This window comes from Neodiprion fabricii, chromosome 2, assembly GCF_021155785.1.
Source record: "Neodiprion fabricii isolate iyNeoFabr1 chromosome 2, iyNeoFabr1.1, whole genome shotgun sequence".
NCBI lineage: Eukaryota > Metazoa > Arthropoda > Insecta > Hymenoptera > Diprionidae > Neodiprion > Neodiprion fabricii.
The window spans coordinates 18281785-18304050 of record NC_060240.1 but is presented as its reverse complement, the minus strand read 5'-3'; the positions used below and the strand labels follow the sequence as shown (position 1 = coordinate 18304050).

At 35.0% G+C, this 22266-nt stretch overlaps 1 protein-coding gene across 5 annotated transcripts in view; it reads right to left on the bottom strand.

Annotated features, from left to right (window-relative positions):
• The window catches only part of LOC124176297, a 47895-nt gene that overhangs the window by 8380 nt on the left and 17249 nt on the right, over positions 1-22266 (bottom strand). Inside the window, exon 1 of one of the 5 annotated variants that reach the window (XM_046557398.1) lies at positions 4581-4774. The exons of 3 other annotated variants lie outside the window; for them this stretch is intronic. In XM_046557398.1, coding sequence (XP_046413354.1) covers positions 4581-4614 — 34 coding nt within the window. In that variant the 5' untranslated portion in view covers positions 4615-4774. Of the gene's footprint in view, positions 1-479; positions 647-4580; positions 4775-22266 lie in introns of those variants that run through there. One more of the 5 variants, XM_046557400.1, reaches the window with a different exon arrangement.

Below are 22266 nucleotides of genomic sequence, written 5' to 3'. Positions count from 1 at the left end.
TAACAAATCTGAACTCGAAATCCGTAAATTAAAAACGGCAGATCCAAGATGGCGGACAAACAAGAACGACAAGAAAAAAGTTCTGTAAAATGTTTTGGCGTGTATTAAATTGTTGTCATAATTGGCATTCGGATTTTCACAGTTAGAATTGCTGAAAATTCTTGTTTTTTGTGGAAGAAAAAGGATTCTTACCATTTGTTTACATGGGCTATTTTTGCAACGAATAATTAAATTTTATATTTTTTTCAGACTTGGAAATATTTCAGGGACCGTGTCCTACCGAAAAACTCAGCATTCGTTACAAAAAAAGTAGTGTAATAAATAAAAAAAACTGCAAAAAAGGTGGAACGCTGTGCGTCCCAGCGTTAATTAAAGGTTTTTATTAGTTTTTTCATCAAACTCTTCCGAGTTAGTGAAAAACATGTATAAAAGGTTAGTGTTTCGTCATCAAAGAAGAGACAGTTTAGAAATACACATACCATCGTCAATCATTGCGAAAGTCATAATGAAGATGAGAATGTATCTTCGGTTTTGTAACTTCGTGTCACTATATGTGTACGCACTGCAGTTATATATATACGATATATATGCGACCAGTTTATGTGATGTATACAATTAATTTGTTCGTCTACCGCAGAGATAAAGAAATTAGAAAAAATATCACAATACTTTTCTCGTTGACGTGGACTCTTTATAGTTTATGCGGACCTTGCACGTGAATTTCACACCGCGTATTAACTGATTGTGAGTTCAATTAACATTGATAAAAAATGCGCGCAATTGCGAATGTATTCGGAGTCCAAGCCAACGGACGAAGCTGACTTCATGGAACACCGCGTGCCTTTGAGTCAAATCCCGACTTCACTTGGTGTTAATGTTGACTCGGTGAAGTTCGCTAGCCAACTAAAACGTTGCGACGCGACGTCGCAATGCGAATCGATCGACTGACGGACGAAGGCGTCATGTCACTGAGAATCCATTGGACGGAATCTCTGATAAATTTCCCGCTTATCCGTTCATTAGGTGTTTATCAACATTTCAACCGGATGCAGCCGTGCAGAGGCTTGCGGTCGCTGCAGGCTAACACTAAGATGGTTCATTTTAAACTTATATATTTTTTTTAATCTCCCAACTAAAAACTCGGTGTCTAATTCAGAAAAAGAATTCTTGCTAAAGCGCAGATCATAAAAAAAAATATTTAGAGGCTGCTACCAATTGTTGAAATATTTGTGAATTATTTTTATGTGTCCACCTTACGGACTTATGTATAAAACTCAGTACTGAAAACGAAATAGGGACCTTAAGGTGATGTAACACTCTTCTTTCGATAACAAAAACTGTTATCCAAATTCTTCTAAGATGATTAATCTTTCGGATAAAAGACGAAAACAGCCAACTGCGGAATTGTTAGGCACAGTTTGCTGTTGATTAGGGAACGATTAATTGGACAACGTTACAAAAAAAAAAAAAAAATTAACTAACATATATGTAAGTCCGTAAGCTGTACCTACACATAAAAATAAATTAAAAATATTTCCACCTAGTTTTCAGGTGGGGGACAAAAAAAAAAAAATAAGTTTTCAATGTACCACCCTACTATACACTGTTAAAAATTTTTGTATGGAACTTCTTACACTGTATTGAAAGTTTTATTCGAATATAGGACAGTGAATTGACCATACGTTCATTGTTTATTCAATTTACAAATTCAATAAAACTACTACACAGTTTAATAAATTCAAATTACTTTTTTGTGTTTTTCTTATAAATTTTAGTAAAATCAAACATTTTCATCGAAAATTTAAAACAAATACATAGTAATTTACGTCGCTACACGAATTTGTAAATTTGCAACCGGATTTTGTAATTTGACAACTCTTTCGTACAGTAAATGTGTAGTAAATTCGCAATCATTTTTAACCCTTTGAGTCATAGCGGTAAGTATTCTTATCACCCATTTTATATCCATTTTTTGTAAATTTAAAGAACTTTTCAACATTTGTGTTTCCAGTTTTTTGCTATTTCTGATAGTATGCTAATAGGTTTTCATAACGCAAGAAAAATTGTTGCGATATAAGGTAAATTATTATTGGTAGAAACAAATTGATTTAAAAAAATTCTGAAAATTGAAGGGGCAATTAATTTCCGAGAAAGTTACCCCTCTACACATCTATATGTTTTACATAAATTATAAATTTTTGAGATCACTGTTTACGAATCTAAAATCAAATGTAAAAAATTCAAGATGGCGGATCCAATATGGCGGATGAAAATTTCGAATTCGTTCAAATGCAGAGCAACAACTCTGTCCAGAGGTTTTTAGGGTCGCTGATTACGATTCTGAAATCAGATTTTGACAATTAAGTATGACGAATCTACTCAGAGACCTCGAAAATTCCAGCATAGAATTCTTTTAACGGATTCAATTGAATTAAAAAATTTTGTTCGACATATTGGATCCGCTATTTTGAATTTTTGAATTTTGACTTCAGATTTGTAATCAGCGACCCCAAAAACTATGTAATACTAACTTGTTATAAAATGTTGACTCAGTACAATAATTCGTGACTCAAAGGGTTAACAGTGTATACCTACTAGCGCTGCTCAATTAGCAATTTCCTGTTACACATGTGGGAAAATGCAGCCGCATTATTAACTGAAAAAAAATGTTGATTTTCTCACTTTTTTCTGTCATATCGTACAGTAGAACAAAACATAGCGCAGTAGTACAAATAAACACTTCGTGATAATTTGTGGCATTACATACGTGTAATGTGCTAGTGAACTATAATCAGCAAGTGATTTACTTCGAGTTAGAAGCTGAAATGATAATAAAATTGAAAAATAAAGGCTGCGATTCAACTTGTTTCGATTCACGAATTGTTACGTATGATGTTATTTGCGCTGAGTAACAAGTTTTTCATGTAATACATATCATTATCATGTAGCGTCAAAGGATGTGGTCAGATATGAGCCTTTATCTAGCACGTTGTCATGTCCAGGGCTTAAGTGCGCGCAAAGTAAATGAAGTCGTTGTTTGTGCTTTCATCTCGTGTAAAATAATGTTGACTTTTATTGTATTTTTCCGAGGTTTCATAATGTGGTTAGATATTGTAGATTCTTGTTCCGTTTTACTTACACTCAGTTGAAAGCTTTTTCAACATTTGATTTGTTACGCATATTTTAATCAATTTGTGGGAAAGGATTGCGAAATAAAGAGCAACTACTTCAAGTTTTAGTGGTATAGAGTAGAAAATTATCAAAACGTTGATTCGCATACATGTTTACAGCATATGGTGTGAATATAAAAGTGTAGAATCGAAAGTCATAAAAAATAGAGAATCTCTAATGAATATTTAATTTTGATCAAATGAATGAATTCTATACAAAAAGTCTAATTGTGTAGGATGTTTTTTTTTTTGCTCCTGACAATGAGTATGACAGAAATGTAGGTATGCGAAGTCATCGATGTCAATGATGATTGCAAAATCTTTGCATCACGTTTTTTTTCTTTTCACGAGCGTGGTGAGATATCTTGTAAATTATAAGACGGATTAACACAGATGAAATTTTGATTATGTATAGAGGTATTCTTATATATTTTTAAACGTATTTTTGGAAGTTTTGATGTGTTTTCTGCAGACGTTTTCTAATTTATACTTTCACTTCAAATCAGTCTCGGGCACGTGTTTTATTATTGTTCGATAATTTTTGCATACGAGAAAGCGACTTACTATGACTAAGATCTATTGTCCGCAGCATGTCAAGAGTCCACTAAATAATGAAAATGTGTTGAAAACAAGAGTTGTGAATAACTTCATGCGATGCTTGTTTTGAGCTTAACCATGTTTTCGGTTTTGAAACACCAGTCGTTACAACTTACTGACTTGCCATTTGAAACTATGCAACAACCTCTGCGATATAATTCGCCAGTATTGTTCATTAATTGATTGAAAAAAAAAATTGCAACTTGTACGATGTATTAAAAACAAAAAGAAACTTTTCTGAAAACTGTACGTGAGCGGAAAATGGAATACTTCGATATTTGTTCACTTGTTCGTCGTTTCACAACACGATTTTCGCGTTGGCACAGATCCTAAAATCATTTAGGCCATAGGTGGATAGGAATAAAGGATAATGGATAGTAAGGTGGTCCAGGAAAAAGTCATTTTTGAATTTCGACTGTCTCGCTGGGAGGGGGAATTTTGAAATTCGAAATAGTGGATCCAATATGGAGGACAAACATCCCAAAAGTCACTTACTATTGCCATATTGGAATCACCATTGTGAAAATTTCGAGTCCAAATACGTAATCGGGGACCCAAGAAACTTCCCTATAACGAATTTCATTTAAATCCATTTCGTAGATTAACTGTTTCCTTGAAAAGGGTTAAATGGGGAATCAACTTTCTAGCGGCACGGGTTAGAGTTGAGATAAAAATCCGAAGAAATTTGGGAATTATTTTTTAATTATTTGTAGTCGATTTGAGAGATGAGACAGGAGAAATCAAAAAAAGATCTTTTCAAGGACCACCCTAATGGATAGGTAGGAAGGCGATTGGGTATTCTTTGCATCGTACCCTTGAAAGTGAAGAGGCGCAGTAAGACTCCCATGGTTGCAATAAAGGTGGACTATATTGCGGCGAAAGAGATGTCCTTCTCGTTTAAATCCCCATGCCAAATACACTGCAATCTTGTTTGACTTAGGATGAATATAATGTAATATAATGTGATATAATGAGACTCCGGCAGAGCCGGCTCAAGACTATTGAAGGTTCCACCGAATGAAGCGATTATTAAATAGGGGGATCCCCTCTGTGCTGCCGCGACTCTTCCTGGAACCCAGCTCGTGGTCCATCTTCTAATTTGCCGCCTCCACAAAAGGTGAATAGGCCTATAATTGAGTTAAAAATAGTGAACATTTACGATACCAGAAATGCCGTACGAATAATAGTGTTAAATGAGGGGAATCAATGGTGGCTTGGTTCAACTTGGCGAACGGAGGAGGTGATAATTGCTTGCCAGCCGCATAATGACGTCTGTATAGGTAAAAATATGAGCAATCGATCCGTGCGATGTGTAAGAAGGTTCGTGTAACCCCAGTAGTTGGTTACATTTCGACCGATCGACCGACGGACGGACGGACAGATGAACAGACCGACAGACAGAGAGATTTGTCGAGGGATCGTCCTAGTGTAACGAATCGAAGAACAAATGATTTTCACGATTTTTTCAGATCGGTATAATTTTTTTAATATCAAATCACAGCACTCATGAAGAAGACATGATAATAAAAATTTTATCTTTCATTTTTATTCATTTTACACTTTTTGTACACTTTCAAAGGAAGAGATTTCAAGATATCCGTCTCAAAGTTGGACACAACATTCTTTATTTTGCAATGAAAGAATTTTTTGAAATCTTCATATTTTTACTAACGAAAAAGTGTAGAAAAAATAGTCTAAATTGGATACTTTTTTTCAAACGAGCTCCAATGTATCGTTTTTAATTAAAAAATAAACCTCTATATCAAGGCAGTGGCTTTCATACTAATTAATAATCTTTTAACAAACTTTGTTTCACATAATATTTAGGGCTTCAACCGTGTACACCTTGTGGACCACTATTTTTTTTTTTTCAAAGACATTTTCAACCCTTAAAAAAATGTAAAAAAAAATATACAAAATCAAAGTCTAAAAGTTTATTTTCTGCTCTTCATGAGTGCTTTGGTTTGCCATAAAAAATCAGACTGATTAGCCTATTTTAACCATCGAAAAATAGTCCAGGCAATTTACAAAAATAAGGTACGCAGAATAACAAGTCATTAATTGGAACAATACATGAAAATAATATTAAGACGCATATTCGCAAAGTCAAAAATTTAGAATGAAATACACTAAATAAGACAAATACGTAAAATAAAATAGAAATAAATAAGTAAGTAATAAATAAACATACAAAACAAGAAACGTAGTTTAACGAGTATTTACAATAATGCGACGAAAGCGACGGTGGCATACAAGCGATTGATGATCAAAGCGCAGAGGTTATTTGTAATCGAGGTGCTGATTTAAACCTTGTTAAAGGTACGCTTGAAGATTTTGTCGTAAAATAGCGGTCGAAATTTCGTGCATACATTTGTTGTTCGATGCGATTCATTTGAAATTTTGTTTGTACGGGCTTTGGGGTAGCTGATTAATAATCTGAACTCTAAATTCGAAAATTCAAAATAATGCTGGACATATGACGGACGCAAATTCTAAAATTTATTTTATATAGATATAACTTTATGCTACATGGCTCTTGGGGTCACTGATTACGAATTTGAATTCAAAATTAAAAAATTGAAAATGGCGGATCCAATATGGCGTACAAACAAAAACAAGAAGAAAAATTTTGAAAAAATTCTGTACAATGCTTTGGTGTGTATTAAGTTTCTGTAACAATTGGCACTCAGATTTTGATGGTAGATTAGCAGAAAATGTTTTTTTCTTCGTAGACAAGTACGAATTTCGACCATTTGTTTACTTGTGATGTTTTCGCAATAAATAAATAAATTTCGTATTTTTAAAAATTTTAAATATTTCAGGAACCATGTGGAACCAACAAACGCACCAGGTGTTACCAAAAAATCAGTTTAATAAATAAAAATTTGAAAAAAAAGAGGTGGGATGCTGAGTGACCCAGCGTGAGTAAAGGGTTAAAAAAGTAGTCTCCTTGTTTTCTATACCCAAGCGTACATCGTCGACAATATTGATTAGCGCAATGTGAGTAGAAACTATAGTGTTTACGAAATCCTGACTGAGAAGAATCAAGTAAATCATTGCGAGAGATGTAGCTAGTCATTCGATTGAAAGCTACCGCTTCGAGAAGTTCAGCAAATGCACAGAAGATGCTGATTGGTCTGACATGGAAGAAAATACAACAGATACAGATATTCAAAGTTGGTTCTTCGTTAATCCTAATCGGTCACTGGGGGTGAATTTCACCCCAGACATTTTTCAAACTCCCTATAGAGTTCAGGGTTAGACTTTGATAGTTTTTTTTTTTTGCTCGTAATGAATTCTGTAAAAAAAAATAAAAAAATTCCCTAAAATTTTCATAAAGATTTTTTCCGCTTTTACTTTACGTGTGCTGATGTTTTACAATGTTTGAACAATCAATACTGGTTAGAAAAACTGAGTGAACTTTTTCTGTGAACCTTAAACAATGTCTAGATATTTTTTTTAGATTTTTGAAACTCATTGTTGAGGCAGGATACCATTTTTTTGGAGCTGGGGTGCGATTCTGCTAAGGTGATAAAGTTTCAGAATATCCTCTCGAACCGTAATCAATTCATAATAAATACCGAACTATAATGATAAATTGTTTTATATGTGTAGGTTCTCGGTGTCGAAGATCCAATAAAAAAAAAAACAAACAGTCAAATACTAGATATTTCGGCACTTTGAGGAAGTCCCCCCACAGAAGCTGAATTGAATGTATTTATAAAAATCATAAATTATACACAAAGTAGAAAAATCGACAAACTTATTACCTTCATAAAATATGATATGTTTGGTTTTACTCGACGATGGCTCATTTCATTTGGGAAACTGTTATTCGCAAATCAACCATACCACATTTTTTTTCTCGTAACAGTCAATTCACAGTTAGTATTACTTACTGTTGATAGAAATAAACATTAGTGCAATCTTGAAGAATCATGTATTCAAAAATTCTAATGTGATAAAAAAAAAAAAAAAAAATTGTCAGGAAACAGTCTTCCGAGTAAAATGATTTATCGCAGAGTAGATTTTTCACTGTTTTAAAATACTTTGAAATAAATAATCGGTATCAAAGCTTTTGTTCATAATTTGAGTCTGTTTCGTTTTGCATTATTGAGGGAAGCACCGTGGCTTACAAACTACATACTTTGAGAAATACTTGCCATATAACCGTCTTACAATAAAATTGTCGAACAAGTGTTGATTTTCAACTGTAGATCCTTCTTAACGAACGGAAGGTTTCAAGTTTTCTCATTCGAGTCGTTTTTTCTCTAAGGAGTCCGAATAGATTGAACAATAAGCATTTGATTCCAATTGGAATTAAATGAAAATTTTTGTTTTGGTTTCTTAATATTGTAATTGCCCTCCCCCCCCCCCCCGCCCCCCGCCATCTCTCTCCTCCACACTTTATAGAATCATAAAAAAAAACCTGTACTGCAAACAAAAAAAAAAAAAAAAACGTCACGGTATCACAAAAATTCCGAAGACAAATTTGAGAAGTATTGTCCGCATATTCTATGCATGGGCTTTGTGTAATAATATTTCAAAGATCGCGAAAAAAACGAGAATAATAATATGGAGTAGGATTTAATTTCAGCAATTATAAATAAATAGCTACACTAAATGTATATTTGCTACGGCTTTACTTCGTAATATTCATTAGATGTTCAGGATACATGCTCAGTTGAAGTTCATGTATGAAGTGAAAATTTTTCTCAAGTTGTAATGCAAGGTATAATTAGTTAACATAACGTGAATTAGGGTCAATGAAATCTATCGTAATAATTAAGACATGATGCGGTGCACACCGTTGCAGTATACGTATACAACAGCTAACAAATATACCTCACGGTGATTCACTTTCCGGCAGGCAACGTGCGAAATTGGCCAATTATTAGAAAATCATGTATTTCAATAATGACAAGGTTATACATACAGTGAAACTTTTGACTAGCTGACATCTTCGGGACTAGAAATACTGTTCGTTGTTGAGGAGTGTCCGCTATTCAGAACAATTTAACATGTAAATTGTGCTTCGGGAGATTTTTAGACTGTCCGTTGTAAGGACGAATCTGTTGTTGGAAGGTGTTCGTTAAGAGAAGTTTCACTGTATAAGAATTTATTATCATGTACCTATAATTTATAATCAGGTACCTAACTTGACTTCGCACACTCTGAACTTCTGGAAGAGCTTGTTTCTTATGGGTATGGAACGGTATTTCGGGTTGGACTCTGTCAATTATATTAGTAGTGAATTGACATATCCAAGAGCCGACGATATTTGCGTATTTATAAATAAATTTGAAATTTATTACAGCGGAGAATTTTTTTTCACTCGTGACACCTATGTAGGTTATTAATTTATTACTATTTTGTCATCAGGTTGTGGTAATACGCGCCTATGCTGCATTTGTATCAGAGGTACAGTTAATTGGTACTACTAATCATAAGGATTAGAGGGGTGAAAATAATCCCCAAAGATGGGCACCCAATAGGGTGATTTCTTGATGCACTTGATGGATTTAAGTGAAACCAGCGTTCAAATGTTTCTATTTATTAATAAAATTGTCGTCTAATAACTGATTAAAATTTTTAAAAAACTTAAATAAAAAAGAAAGTTTTTGGATTATAAGTAAAAACAATGGTTAATTGCACGAAGACTTTTATTAAAGATAAGTATTTTAATAGGTTTACATAGGTAACGCACACTATTTTTAATAGAACAGTACTCGCAGTGTTACCAGCATAGAAATATAAAAGGAAAAGAACATACACCTAGTACATTGTTACCAACAAAAGTTTGTTTTCACGCCTCTAAGCCTTTTATTAGCAGATGAGAAAATATACGGGTTTCTTAGTTTTCGATGCACTACGACATATACGAACCAGGTCAAAATCGGAGGGGTTGACCTACCTAGGGTTCCTTGTTAGTATAATATGCATTTTCCAAATATCATGCAATCATCGGTAATTAATACAACAGAAAAAATTAATGAAATGCATCCATCCACTTCAAAATTAACAATACGTTAATCTGTTCGAAGCTAACCGATCAATTGACTCAATCCGATTATCTTGAATTCTATAATATAAAATATGAACCCAAGCTGTAAGTGGCAGAACAAAACCATTTCAAATTAGATACATTAGTAATGTTGAATAAGCTGTTATCAATTAGTCATTCTAATGCAAAAATGATTGTGTTTGAAAAAAATACAATTCATTTATTTGATGATAAGAATCAACCTTAGAGAGACGACATTGTTACACGGGGTCGCACACGACATGAATGAGTATAGTAATTTCAGTAAAGAATAAAAAATAAGTGTGCTCGCGAAGTACGTATAGTTCTTGAACTGATGTTTCGATAGCACTACACGAAATAGCGCGGTTCGACTTCAAGACGTATACCTACTTGTTGAGAGATCCTAGGGCTTGGGTTATTTTCCTAATTTCACATTGAAAACTGACAATAGCGAAGTTGTTCTTTTATTTTTATTGTGATGTGGTTTAGGTAACTCGGCAGATTTTTTTACATGTCAGATGTTTTTGCTTAGATACAGTAAACCTGCAGTCCATCGGTTCCCACCGAGTAGCGAAAACGATTCTTGGCTCTTGGAGTACACGTAACGAAGAATCTCAGCATGGGCACACATGTGAACAGCACATTACAGAAATACTGTACAGTCAATAATACACTTGGACCAATTATTGGAAGGACAAGCAAAATTGATGCAAGAAACAAGGTAAAAATCATCAGAACCTGTCTCCGATAAATCTTTGACTACGGAACAGCAAGTTTGATACCCATGCACACAGAAAAGAAACTCAATACGCTTGAAGTGGCATACAAGTAAACGCTGAGAGCAGCAGGAGGCTTTTGAAAGTCCTGCCATGGGTAATCTACGTACTATGGGAAATTCTCGATAAACCAGACCTCCAAAGTGAACAGAAGGAAATACAACACAGGACATGTGGAAAGTTCTAGGATTGACAAGGCCAATTCCTCTGTCAATCACTACAGAACAATGAGTACCGAGCACAATTGCTCCAACAAGGAAGGTACCGAAATGTACTTTTTGGTCGAACGGCACAGTGACATCATCAGCTGTATATAACCATGGCCACCATCGTACACACCCACCTACATAGACATAAGACTAGCCTTAGGAAAGGGCCAAATCCAAAAAATGAATATCCAAGCCAAAAAGCAATGAGAATACTTAAGAACACACAAAGGCAATAGACGTGCAAGTAAGGATCTACGTTAAGCCATACTACACGTACGACACAAAGCATCTCCAAATGTATTATCCAAAGAAAGAAACATGAGTAAACAATTCATACAAAAAAAAAAAAAAATTAAAATGTATCATTGTGGTGCGTCATGTTGGGCATACTTTTGCTAGGTAATGCGACTACTGGACCCAGCACGCACAGCTGCCCACAGTCAGAATCGCTTGGAATATTACATATGAGACTCTCACAGACGGATTTATCATAAACATGTTAAAATGGCTACGTATAATCGAAGGTGTTTTTATCATTGGCGGTCTACTGTTTACGCGCCACCAGTCATACATACACAGGCAAATCCATCTCTGAAGGTCTCGTACGTATATCCCAAGCGATCTTGGTCCTGGGCTGCTGCGCCTGCTGGATCAAGTAAGCGTGCTATTTAGCAAAGGAAACATGTATGTATTTACATATCTACCAGGATGCGCCACCATGATACGAGTCAAGAACTGTTTTCGTCGATGGAATGCAGGTTTGCTGTACATGCTTTTGTTCGCTTGAAATATGCAAAGACAATTAGGTTGCTCAATTCGTGCCATGTCATAGAATTGACGGAGACAAACCTTTCTACGATAGAAGAACAACGGAGAGTTTTATAATACATTAAATGCGTAGGGGTCGATGCTCAGGTGGCCATTTTTTGCGGGATTTAATACGACTCGAATACAGAACTCCGCAAAGTACGTCAAATCGTCAGGTAAAAATATACATATACTTAATACGATATTTTCGTTGCGAAATGTCAAGTAAAATTGTCACCCGGCTTCTCAGTCGGTGACATTATATTTTATCATATCCTATTACATTCCGAGTCATATTAAGGTCATGTAGTACTCCTACCTCTACCGATCACTGGCGATGAACAAACTCACCTATTTGTCTTCCTACATTAAATAAACCTAGGAACGCTCGGCCATGCGCCCAGCTGATCGTGAGACCATTTTTTATTTACGAAATTATTGTATTTCCTAGTTTTCAGCTAGCGACATCAATATTCCATGAAAACAGTCCTATGACGGCTCATTTTACTCCTCATTCTTTCGAGAATTGCGCAAAGTACCTCAGCTCTTCGCTTTTTAGCCCCTGAAATACGGGAAATGTGGGAATAGTAACACGTGTCAGAAGAACCACACATTTTTTGACGATTTACGGGATATGAGTAACTTTTCTCAATTCCGTTACAAAAGAGCGATGCACCGTCGAAATTTGAACCCTTTCCGTTCATTTGTTTATTTAATGTAGAAAGGACAAGGGTGAGGTTGCTCGGTCGGTAGAGTAGGAATACTACATGATCTTAAGTCCTCGCTGATCCGGTCTGTATCACAGTCATTGGTAATGCAGATCTCCAATAATATTTATTATGAATAATGATGAAATAAATAAAATCACGTCACATCAAATATGGCAGATTGGGATTACCGACTTGTCGAACATTCACCGCTTCTACGATTTCAGAATTTCTTTCAATTGCGACAAGGAGATAGAGCCGTTGAAAATACACACGTAATCCGGGAAAACCAATTCCATCAGTTATTTTTTCGTAAATATGGCACGATTCGACAAGGAAAGGTCCAGGTGATAGGAGCCCGATCGTGATCTACAAGATGTCTGTTTTGATTTGTAAGTGATTTCATTGGTCGGATCTAACGGAACTAGCCAATGAAATTACCGGCCTTAGGTTGGATGTCCAGAAGCGCTGTAAATACTTATGACGTCACAAAACTGATATTTACAAGCCATGTCAGCGGCGTCTTAAGATACTGTGATCTGTTCAGTTTATTTCGAATTGTGGATCCCAAATTTTTCCAACTTGTCAAAAATATAAAATTTTCCTAGAGTTGTTCAAAGTGCTGCAAAATTGATTGTGTTGATTACAGAACTACGAGTGTGATTAAATTCATACTGCTATATCTAAATGTATGCAAAATGAAAATAAGCATAGAGATTTTTTTACCCAACACTCTGATGAAAATAGCATTCGTTTCTTGTCTATCTGTTTTTATTGAGCCCGTCAACTGATTGTTAGTAAACATAAGTAAGTACAATGCGTATGTACATATCTATTGTGGCTTGTCGTCAAATGAACATTCAACCAAACATAAACATTTCTTACCAGGATTTCTTTCATTTCTGGTAAATCGAGCATGTCGACAACAATTAGGGTTCACAGACGTTGCTCATTGATCAGTGACACGTTATGGGTATATATCGAATGCATTAAGAAAAACAATAGTTTTGCCAACTCGATATAACTAGTTAAGGCGAAAAGGCATTTTTTACTCGAAAAAATTGTTATCGCTGTCGAGCTTTCGCGCTAAAAATATGGTCTAAATATAAAATGACGAACGCAACTACGAACTGCACACACAAGAAAAAAATGTGAAATTCACGAATTTTGGTGAACAAATACGGTAACAGAAATGTCTTATTATTATTAATTGAAATAAATTTGGTTACACTCAATAACTAAAAACACTGGCTATTTTGTTGACTGATGAAATAACATTATTTAGATGCGAAAAATATTTATTCCTCTGTCTATTTGATCGCCGTGTCTGGTGAATAACAACGAATCGTGTTCCTGTATATATAGCGAACTACTTTATTTTATGGAATTCCGGTATGATTTAGGTATAGAATACGTGCGGTATATCTATTTCCATTCAACGCTCTAGACTTTGGCGTAACGTGGGTAAAATAATTGTTACATGACCCGCGAGCACGTGCTGCGACATATCGCGGGCCGTTTAAAGAACGTGCGACTTTAATACGCGGATCGTGGATAAGTGTGCCGAATAATTACGCAACGCCGGTGTCGGTTTGCTGCTGTAGGCGGGCTAGACGCAAGAAACGGTCGGCGTGAAAATTGATTTTAATGTGAAACTGATGGATGGACGTGAGTAAAAGTTCGTTCTATTATAATTATAATGTAGATACACAAGTTTGCCGTATGAACTATAGAGTTGTATTTGTTTCAGACGGCTGCACCCTTAGTGCGCAAAAAATTTGTAACTATATTACTTATACATATCGCAATTTCAGACAAAACGGAGATCGTGTTTTTAACCGACCACTCCTTTTCTTCGAGAATAAAAAGAAGGACATTATTGTAATCACCCTAAAAATGAAAAGTTGATATTTCACTAGATCTGGACGTTTCAAGGTCTAAATAATCACCTCCAACCACTTTTTGATGGGACTCTGTGTTCGTGTATGAGTGATTAAGTTTTGTCCGACGATATATGAAGAACGAACGAACAGATTTTTATGATTTTGGTATCAATTGACGGGGCTCGTCTTAAATTGAAACTGGTTAAATTTTTCACTTCAGCGGGCACGTGGTTTTTGAGTTATTTGTCAATAAATTATTCTCTGATTGCAAGAGATTTTCCAATAATTTGTTCAAAACATCCGAGTTTTTCTTCTTGTAGACGATTTCGATGTTCTTACTGAAAATTATGTCCCATTCGAGAAGGAGACCACAAAAATAATACGATAATTAGAAGTACCGGTACTTTCTAGAAGTTGATCGACGGTTTGAGAAATTGAATGTCATAATCGTATTCGTAGGTTTTTTGCCGAAAAATTTAAATCGATCGAAAATATTTATTTCTGATTGACTCAAAGAATATTACGCTTGGATTTTTGGTAACAACTGCCTAGTTTTTTGGTTCCACATGGTTCTCGAAATATTTCCCAGTGTAAAAAAAATATTAAATTTATTTATGTATTTACTGCAAAAATAGCACTTGTACACAAATTGTTGAAAGTCGTATTTTTCCACGAAAAAAAGGACTTTCTGCTAATCTACCATGAAAATCCGAACGCCAAGTTTTACGTCAACTTAATACACACCAAAAAATTTTGCAGAATTTTTTCAAAATTTTTGATTTTGTTCTTGATAGTCCGCCATATTGGATCCACTATTTTTACTTTTTGAATTTGAATTCAGATTTCTAATCAGTGACTCCAAAAACCATGTAACATAAATTTTGATCAAAATCAAATAACTTTTTAATTTACGTCCGGCATATTGGATCCGACATGTGGAATTTTCGATTTTCGAGTTCAAATTCGTAATCAGTGACCCCAAACGCCCATGAAAGACAGCGTGTAATGGGTAAGACGAAAATTAAGATATTTGCAAGGAAGAACAAAAGGCACCTTTATCCTAGTTTAGCCCTTGATCCACATAGATAATTGAGAGGAGATAAATTTGCGAATTACAAAACAAACGTTTCGAGATTAGAGTGAAGCAGAGAGATATGACTAAAATATCAAACAAAGAGCAGCGGGAACGAGGATCAGGTGCAAAAGCGTAAACCGTAGTAGGTATTGGGTTTACATTTGCAGTGGGGACACACAAAACGATTAACGCTCGACTCAAAGGAGCGCGGCCTTATCTCGCGGTTGATCGTAAAATTTTATTGGATCAAGAAACAGAACCATCATTGCTTACACGGTTATGATGGTGGTGCAATCAACTGATTACGGATATTGTAAAGAGATTTTGGTTAGCAGGCTTGAAACTCATCGTATTTACGTAATGGACGAATGGTTTCTTTGCAGAAGTCCCGCGGTAGCTTCGCATGATACTTGCTGCTGCTTCTGGTGAGTTCAGCGCTGCAAGTATAGGCGTGTTTCACAACTAGAGAACAGACTTAATTGTAAACCACTCCATTCTTACATACTCGGCAGGCACGCGGTGTTTAAACAAGTCGATTATTCAACACACTCAGTGTTAAATGGAAGACAGAAATGTAATTCTTACGTCCTTTCAAAACATTCCATGTCACTCTAAAATTAAGCATCCTACCTGTACTTCGATAGTCCCTTAAATTCAGTTGTTCAGAAACTTCCTTGGGTATTTTATATATTCTGAGCCGTCACGGAGAACGTTAGATCTCGGTGAAATCTGTCGATATTTCGAAATTCCTAATTAAAAGAATCTATTCATAATTTCATGCCAATTTTGAAAAAAAAAATCTTTGATCTTTTAATTCTGGAGGTAACTTGGAAGTAATTGAAAATACGACGACCGATCTAAGGCTACACCAATTTATTACTATTTTCGAAACGCGCACTTTAATCAGACCCTCGATTATCTATTCAAATCTCCCGCGCAAGTTGTAGAGTGGCTCCCATTGATCGCAGCACTTCTGACGTCACGCTAAATGGTGCGATGAGCTCCAGAACTCCGTGCGTGAGGTTATTGCGGGGCCATCTCGTGCGATTGACCAAAAGAGATACTCTTTCAGACTTCCCCGAATTTAACTTTGTCGTCAAGATATCTAGCATCTCATTCGCTTTTCGAGGATAAGGCACAATGGCTGAAACGGTGTCATTGTGCGGCTTACAATAATTGAGTTTCATATCACCAATTGTGTTGGCGATTTTTTGAAAAATAATGGTTCGAACAGGGCAATGCTTGACCTCACGGCCCACGCTCGGTTCTTTCTGACTCTTCCGATTGCGAAAATAGATTGCTTATCTTTCCTCTACAAAGAAGTACTTGAGTGTCAAAGTCAGTATGCCTAGGCCGCTAATACAGTATACTCGTTACATATGGTATAGGTATGTACACATTACGCACGTTACATTATACGTTCAGATCTCACCGACAATATTCAAATCTTCAAACAGTGCCTTACTGTTAGTTGTGAAACGAGCATCCCCACATAGCCGGCACGCTTGCGCGATAATATAAATCTGCGCAGGATATAATTTATTTCAATTTACAGATTTACCGAAGGTTATTCACTGAGAAAAAATTTGCATTCGACGCGTAAAGTTGCCGTCGAATGCTTTCAGAAGTTGGGCAGATTTTTCACTTAGAAGAACTAGATTTTCAAGCTGTATCAGTAATCGATTAACCAATCGATCAAAACAGAAACTTGTTGAAATCATGTGTTGATCGATTTAATGAATACTTGTTTATTTGGAAATATCAATCAATCGATTGATCACACCACTGTGATGAATAATAGACCAGTCGAGATAAATAATTCTTTTGAAACTAAAAATAAAGCGAAGTGTTTTTTATAGGATTTTTCATATCGAATTTAAATCTATTCATAAAACTCACTAGATGTCTAGAGTTTTTTTCTGTTCAATAAATAGCGTTGTAAATTACGATAAACTGTGGGAGATGATTTATTTAATTCACTTTGCCAAACTTGACTGCGGAATAAAAAATTTTTAGTACTCAATTCAAAACAAAATCACAAAGGAAACACGTTTAAGGGATTTTTGACTAGTTGTAACTCGAGAACGAAATATTGTCAAGAGTTGGAACTTAACAGTCAAAATGTCGTCGCGTCGCGTATAAGTTTCGAACTTCACTCGAAATTTGGGCACCATTGGCGAATTTTTTGACGGTTCAACAAGTCAGATACTAAGAAACCTGATTCTTTTTTTTATCATATTTCATTCATGAAATTCTTACTCCAATGAGAAAAATTTTTAGACAAATTCGGATTCTTCACTGAAAAATCTAGAATAAAGAATATTTTGGTTCATTTGTGATAATTATTTACTTGCGTATGAAAACAAAAAATGTTTTTACTATATGGATTTGTATATCGTAGATTTTGAAGTCGCTGAATGCAAACCTAAAATCAGATTACGAAAATACGAAATAGCGGATCAAACATTATGGGAGAAAATACGAAAAGTAGTTAAACTTCGAAAAACCTTTGTATCTTTAGTGTTTATATTGTTTTTTACATTATGTCAGTTATTTTCTCATATTTAGGCGCTCGAATTTAAAACAACTCAATCAAACCAAAATTGAAATTTGTATCCACTATGTTGCACCAATTCTCAACATTGCATTCGTCATATTGAATTTTAAAAACATCATTTTAAATTCAAATTCAATCACATCAATAACCGAAATACTGACATCATGGGACAAATCTGTAAAAGAAATGTGTGACACAAAAATGGTTCGAAAATTTCATTTTTACCGCAGTGCCAAGGGGTTAAAAGAAATTAAGGGGTTACATGGATTTCGAAAGTGAAAAACACCGTATTTTCTCCATTAGTTTTTTTAATATAATACAAAAAATATTTTATTCAAACTATTAAGTACGTTAAAGAACAATATTTGAACAATATTTTGTCAAATTTTCATTGAAAAATGTTTAAAATTCAGCCGTTGAGATCTGGTTCCTGGATGCCTCGCAGAAAAAAGTATCCCTGCGGTGGTTACGATAATTCGTAATAGGTTCATCCGAAATTAAAAAACCAAATATTTTCTGTTAGTCGATGAGTATAGTTCGAGACTGAACGAAAAATTAAAAAGAAAATTGAAATTTGAATTTTTGGCAGAGTTGTATGCAAAAAAGTTGGATTCTCGGTGAAATCTATATCATGTATTTATTACCTTGTGAAATAAGTTGTGACCGAGGAAAAACAATCCTTCCTTCGATCACTAGTCAATGCTACTTAGAAGAAGTGTGCAAAATGCCAGTAAGATCGATGGATCAGTTTTTGAGAAATCGTGGCCATCGACTTCAGACATACAGTGTTGAGAAAAGAACGATATACCTGCGACGCGAAGTTCCCGGCTTGTCAAGCCTCATGAGAGGAATTTTCAAAGGCCTTTTTTCCTAGACTTTTACTCCAGTTGACGTGAAACTTTGAGAAAATATTCTTGACATGTTTTACTATTGGATACAAATCTTAAAAAAATGTCGAAACCCATGCAACCCTTTAATTAAATAATTCCATGCTCTGGAACAACGAATCGAACTACGTTGATTCTGAGTATATCCACTTATTCCGCGAGGCGTCTGCACCGCGGATAAAAGGTGCAAGACTAATCGGAATTCATGTCTCACGATAAAGCAACGACACGTATAAGTTTTTTCTTCTTCACCCATAATTCACATTTATCAAGGTTTTTTTTAGGAAGTCTGTATGAATTATGAGTAATATGGAGTCCAGGTAGGCGTTGACGGATTCTGCTATGGTCTAGGCCACTCTAGGCGAATGCGATTTCAGTGAGAAACACCTATGCTTCCCGCCGAACGGCAATTAGACTATTGGAGCCTATTAGAGCCTGACTTCACAAAAAGCGTACGGCCTCACGCACAACTATGTGCAGACTTTCAAGTCAATTCAATTCTACCTATCACTCCGTTCTTTACGTGTCGAGGACTGGAAAAAAAGTATTAAGTCTGTCTACCATTTTTCTCACTAAAAAAACTCGCACCTGATTAATTCTGTACCCTCGGTCATTATTATTTTTTATTTTTTTTTTATAATTTCCATTGCATCGAATATTCTAGTTTTCAAAAAAATTTTTTTTTATAACTAAGCAATACCGATAGAAGATGGCCACTATTAAGAAAGGCTCATCGCCAGAGTGACAATATCAACCTTTTAATTCATGCTGGGACGCTCAGCGCCTTACCTTTTTTTTTGCAGCATTTTATTTGTTAAACTACTTTTTTGGTAACGCTGCCGAGTTTTTTGGTTCCACATTGTCCCTAAAATATTTCCAAGTCTAGAAATAATATAAACTTGTTTATTTATTTATTGCAAAAATAGAGCACGTCAACAAATAATCGAAATTCGTACTTTTCCGCAAAAAAAAAAGCATTTTCTGCTAATCTACGACGAAAATCTGAAAGCCAATATTTTCACAAACTTAATACACACCAAAAAATTTTTCTTGTTGTTTTTGGTTCTCTGCCATACTAGATCCGTCATTTTGAATTTTCGAATTTCGAGTTCAGATTCGTGATCAATGACCCCAAAAGTCAATGCATGTGAAATTTCAAGTGAATTGCATGTAATGAAAAATATATGCATGAAAGGGCCTATCTGTCATGTATATCATGAAACTTTTTATATTGTCACTCTGGAGATGGGCGTTTCTAAATAGTGACCATCGGGATATCTTCTCCCCCTTCACCCCCATCCTCCTCTGCCCGTTTTTTGTTGATATATGTCTAATAGAAGAAGTAAATAGAAGTAGATTCTCATCGAAATAAACCGATTCTGATTTACGCACGGAATTATTTTCATACCTGTGCGTCAAATAATTATTTCTGCGACCTATCCAAAAAGAACGTTAAGTAAATTCATAGAAATATTTCTCTCCGTACAAAAGCTGTGTGTTATGTTCGCAAGGAGCGTGGAGTCGATGACGAAATTTCGAGGCGATGAAAACGAACGGACTGCATTACTGTGTCTATTTATCGCAATATGTGTGTAGCCTTGACGTAAAAAATTACCAATTTCTACATACGTGTTCAATCTACAGAGAGATATGTAATGTGTGTGCATATAATCCAATTCCGCGCCAAGTTAATCTGAGATTCGTATAGAAATCGCATTGATTTTTTGGGTTTTTGTCGCGTTGGCAATTAATGGGAGAAAAAAAATATCCGATCAAGAAAGAGAAAAATATTGTCTGAATAACGAGTCCTATACTCGATTAGAAACATTTCAAGTGTGTACGGACACACTGATTTGCGTATTTAACGTGAAACTTGAAAACTAACAATTTCATTTTAATTATGGACTTTTTTATATCTCCTCACCCGTGGTTAAGAATTTGACCACTAGTACCGATAATGAATCACGTAAAAACGTAGATATCTGCAACAGACCTTACGTAAGTTTATTCGATTTACCAAGGCATGTAACGCTATTGTATTATTGGAGTACATGTAATAATGCATATGCTTTTAATATGTATGTATATTCTATGCAACAATAAATACTCAATGTGCATTTGTATGATGGCAGCTAATAAATTGGGACAAGTTTCTCAACAATGGGGGTGAGACAAAAGCGGATAAATGGGAAGCACAATAAAGCACCTTGAGATGTGTTTTAAATGATTAATTGAACGTCACATGCGGGTTACTCTAGTGCATTGCTGATACTGCTACTGCAACGATGTTACATCACATGAGTTAGATTCGATCTTCGAAATCCCCGCGAGGTAAGCAGTCAAAACTAGGATACCTTGCATTGTGATAAAAAAAAGAATTTCAAATTTCCAAAAAGGAAAGTTTATTTTTGTGACAATTTGTGTGTTCGTCTAGTGAACAGTTGTACGTCTTAGTGCAACGAAAAAAATGATTTGACGAGTTCAAGAGGTTTGGTCTTTTGGGATTATCACTTTGAGTTAAATAAATATTAACCGTCGGTAATTGAAAAAAAAAAATTCAAATAGTCACAATACACTGAAATGACGAAATGGTAGGTGAAAGAAAAAAAAAAAACGTTACTATAAATCTTAACTTTGCGTAGTTTACCGAATAATTTTCCATTCATACGCATTAACTTTAAAACTCTTGCAATTTTTGTCCGCACGCTTAAGATCATACGAAATTTCACTTCAACGTTGTTAGTTCGTATGATTGATTTTATTCCTGAATAAGTTCATTGAAAAATTTCACCAAGTATGAAGAAAAAAAGTAAACATAAGAGAACGAGATGAAAACGAATTTGCTAAACAAATTGATAATTCAAAGATATCGAGGAGAATGGTTCAAGTTGGACTTTTCAGCTTCATCTTCAAGTTATAAATCTTGAAAATTGCATGGTTATTTTCATTTAATAATTACGTGACACGTTTGTTCCCAAACATGAATTTTTCCTCTTCATTTTTACTAAACGAATTCAGCTTTTTATCTATTCTATTTTGGCTGTTAAAAAGCTGTTTATTTCAACCGTACTCGATATTTATATGTTGACTCAATTCGACGCAATTATCTGCCCGCCTCAGCATTCTCTAATAACAATTAATCACCTACATCTGTTATTATCAAACAAATGGGCAAAGATCTTTGAGAATAATATGTGTACACCTTCTGCACCTTGAAGTACTATTTAGCACATGCCAGATCATTGTTCTAATTGTAAGTATGAATTATTTATAAACCGTTGTGCTAATTGGTACCAAACGAATGGAATGCTTATTTCCTCTTCACCGCTCAGGCATCCTTTTCTCTCTTCTCCGCCATTCTCAAATTTCGATCGGATATAGGCGTTATTCGTTATAGCGTCATTCAGGGTTTGAAGAGTATCTTATTAACGCTTTTAGCAAGTCTCTCCTTTTTTTCTACCTTTCTGGCTTTGTGTTCTATTTCATGCTAAACATTCATGAAGAAAAAACAAGAAATAACTGAATGTTTACTACATGCAGCTTTTAATTAGCATCGGGGATCCCAGTTTTTCT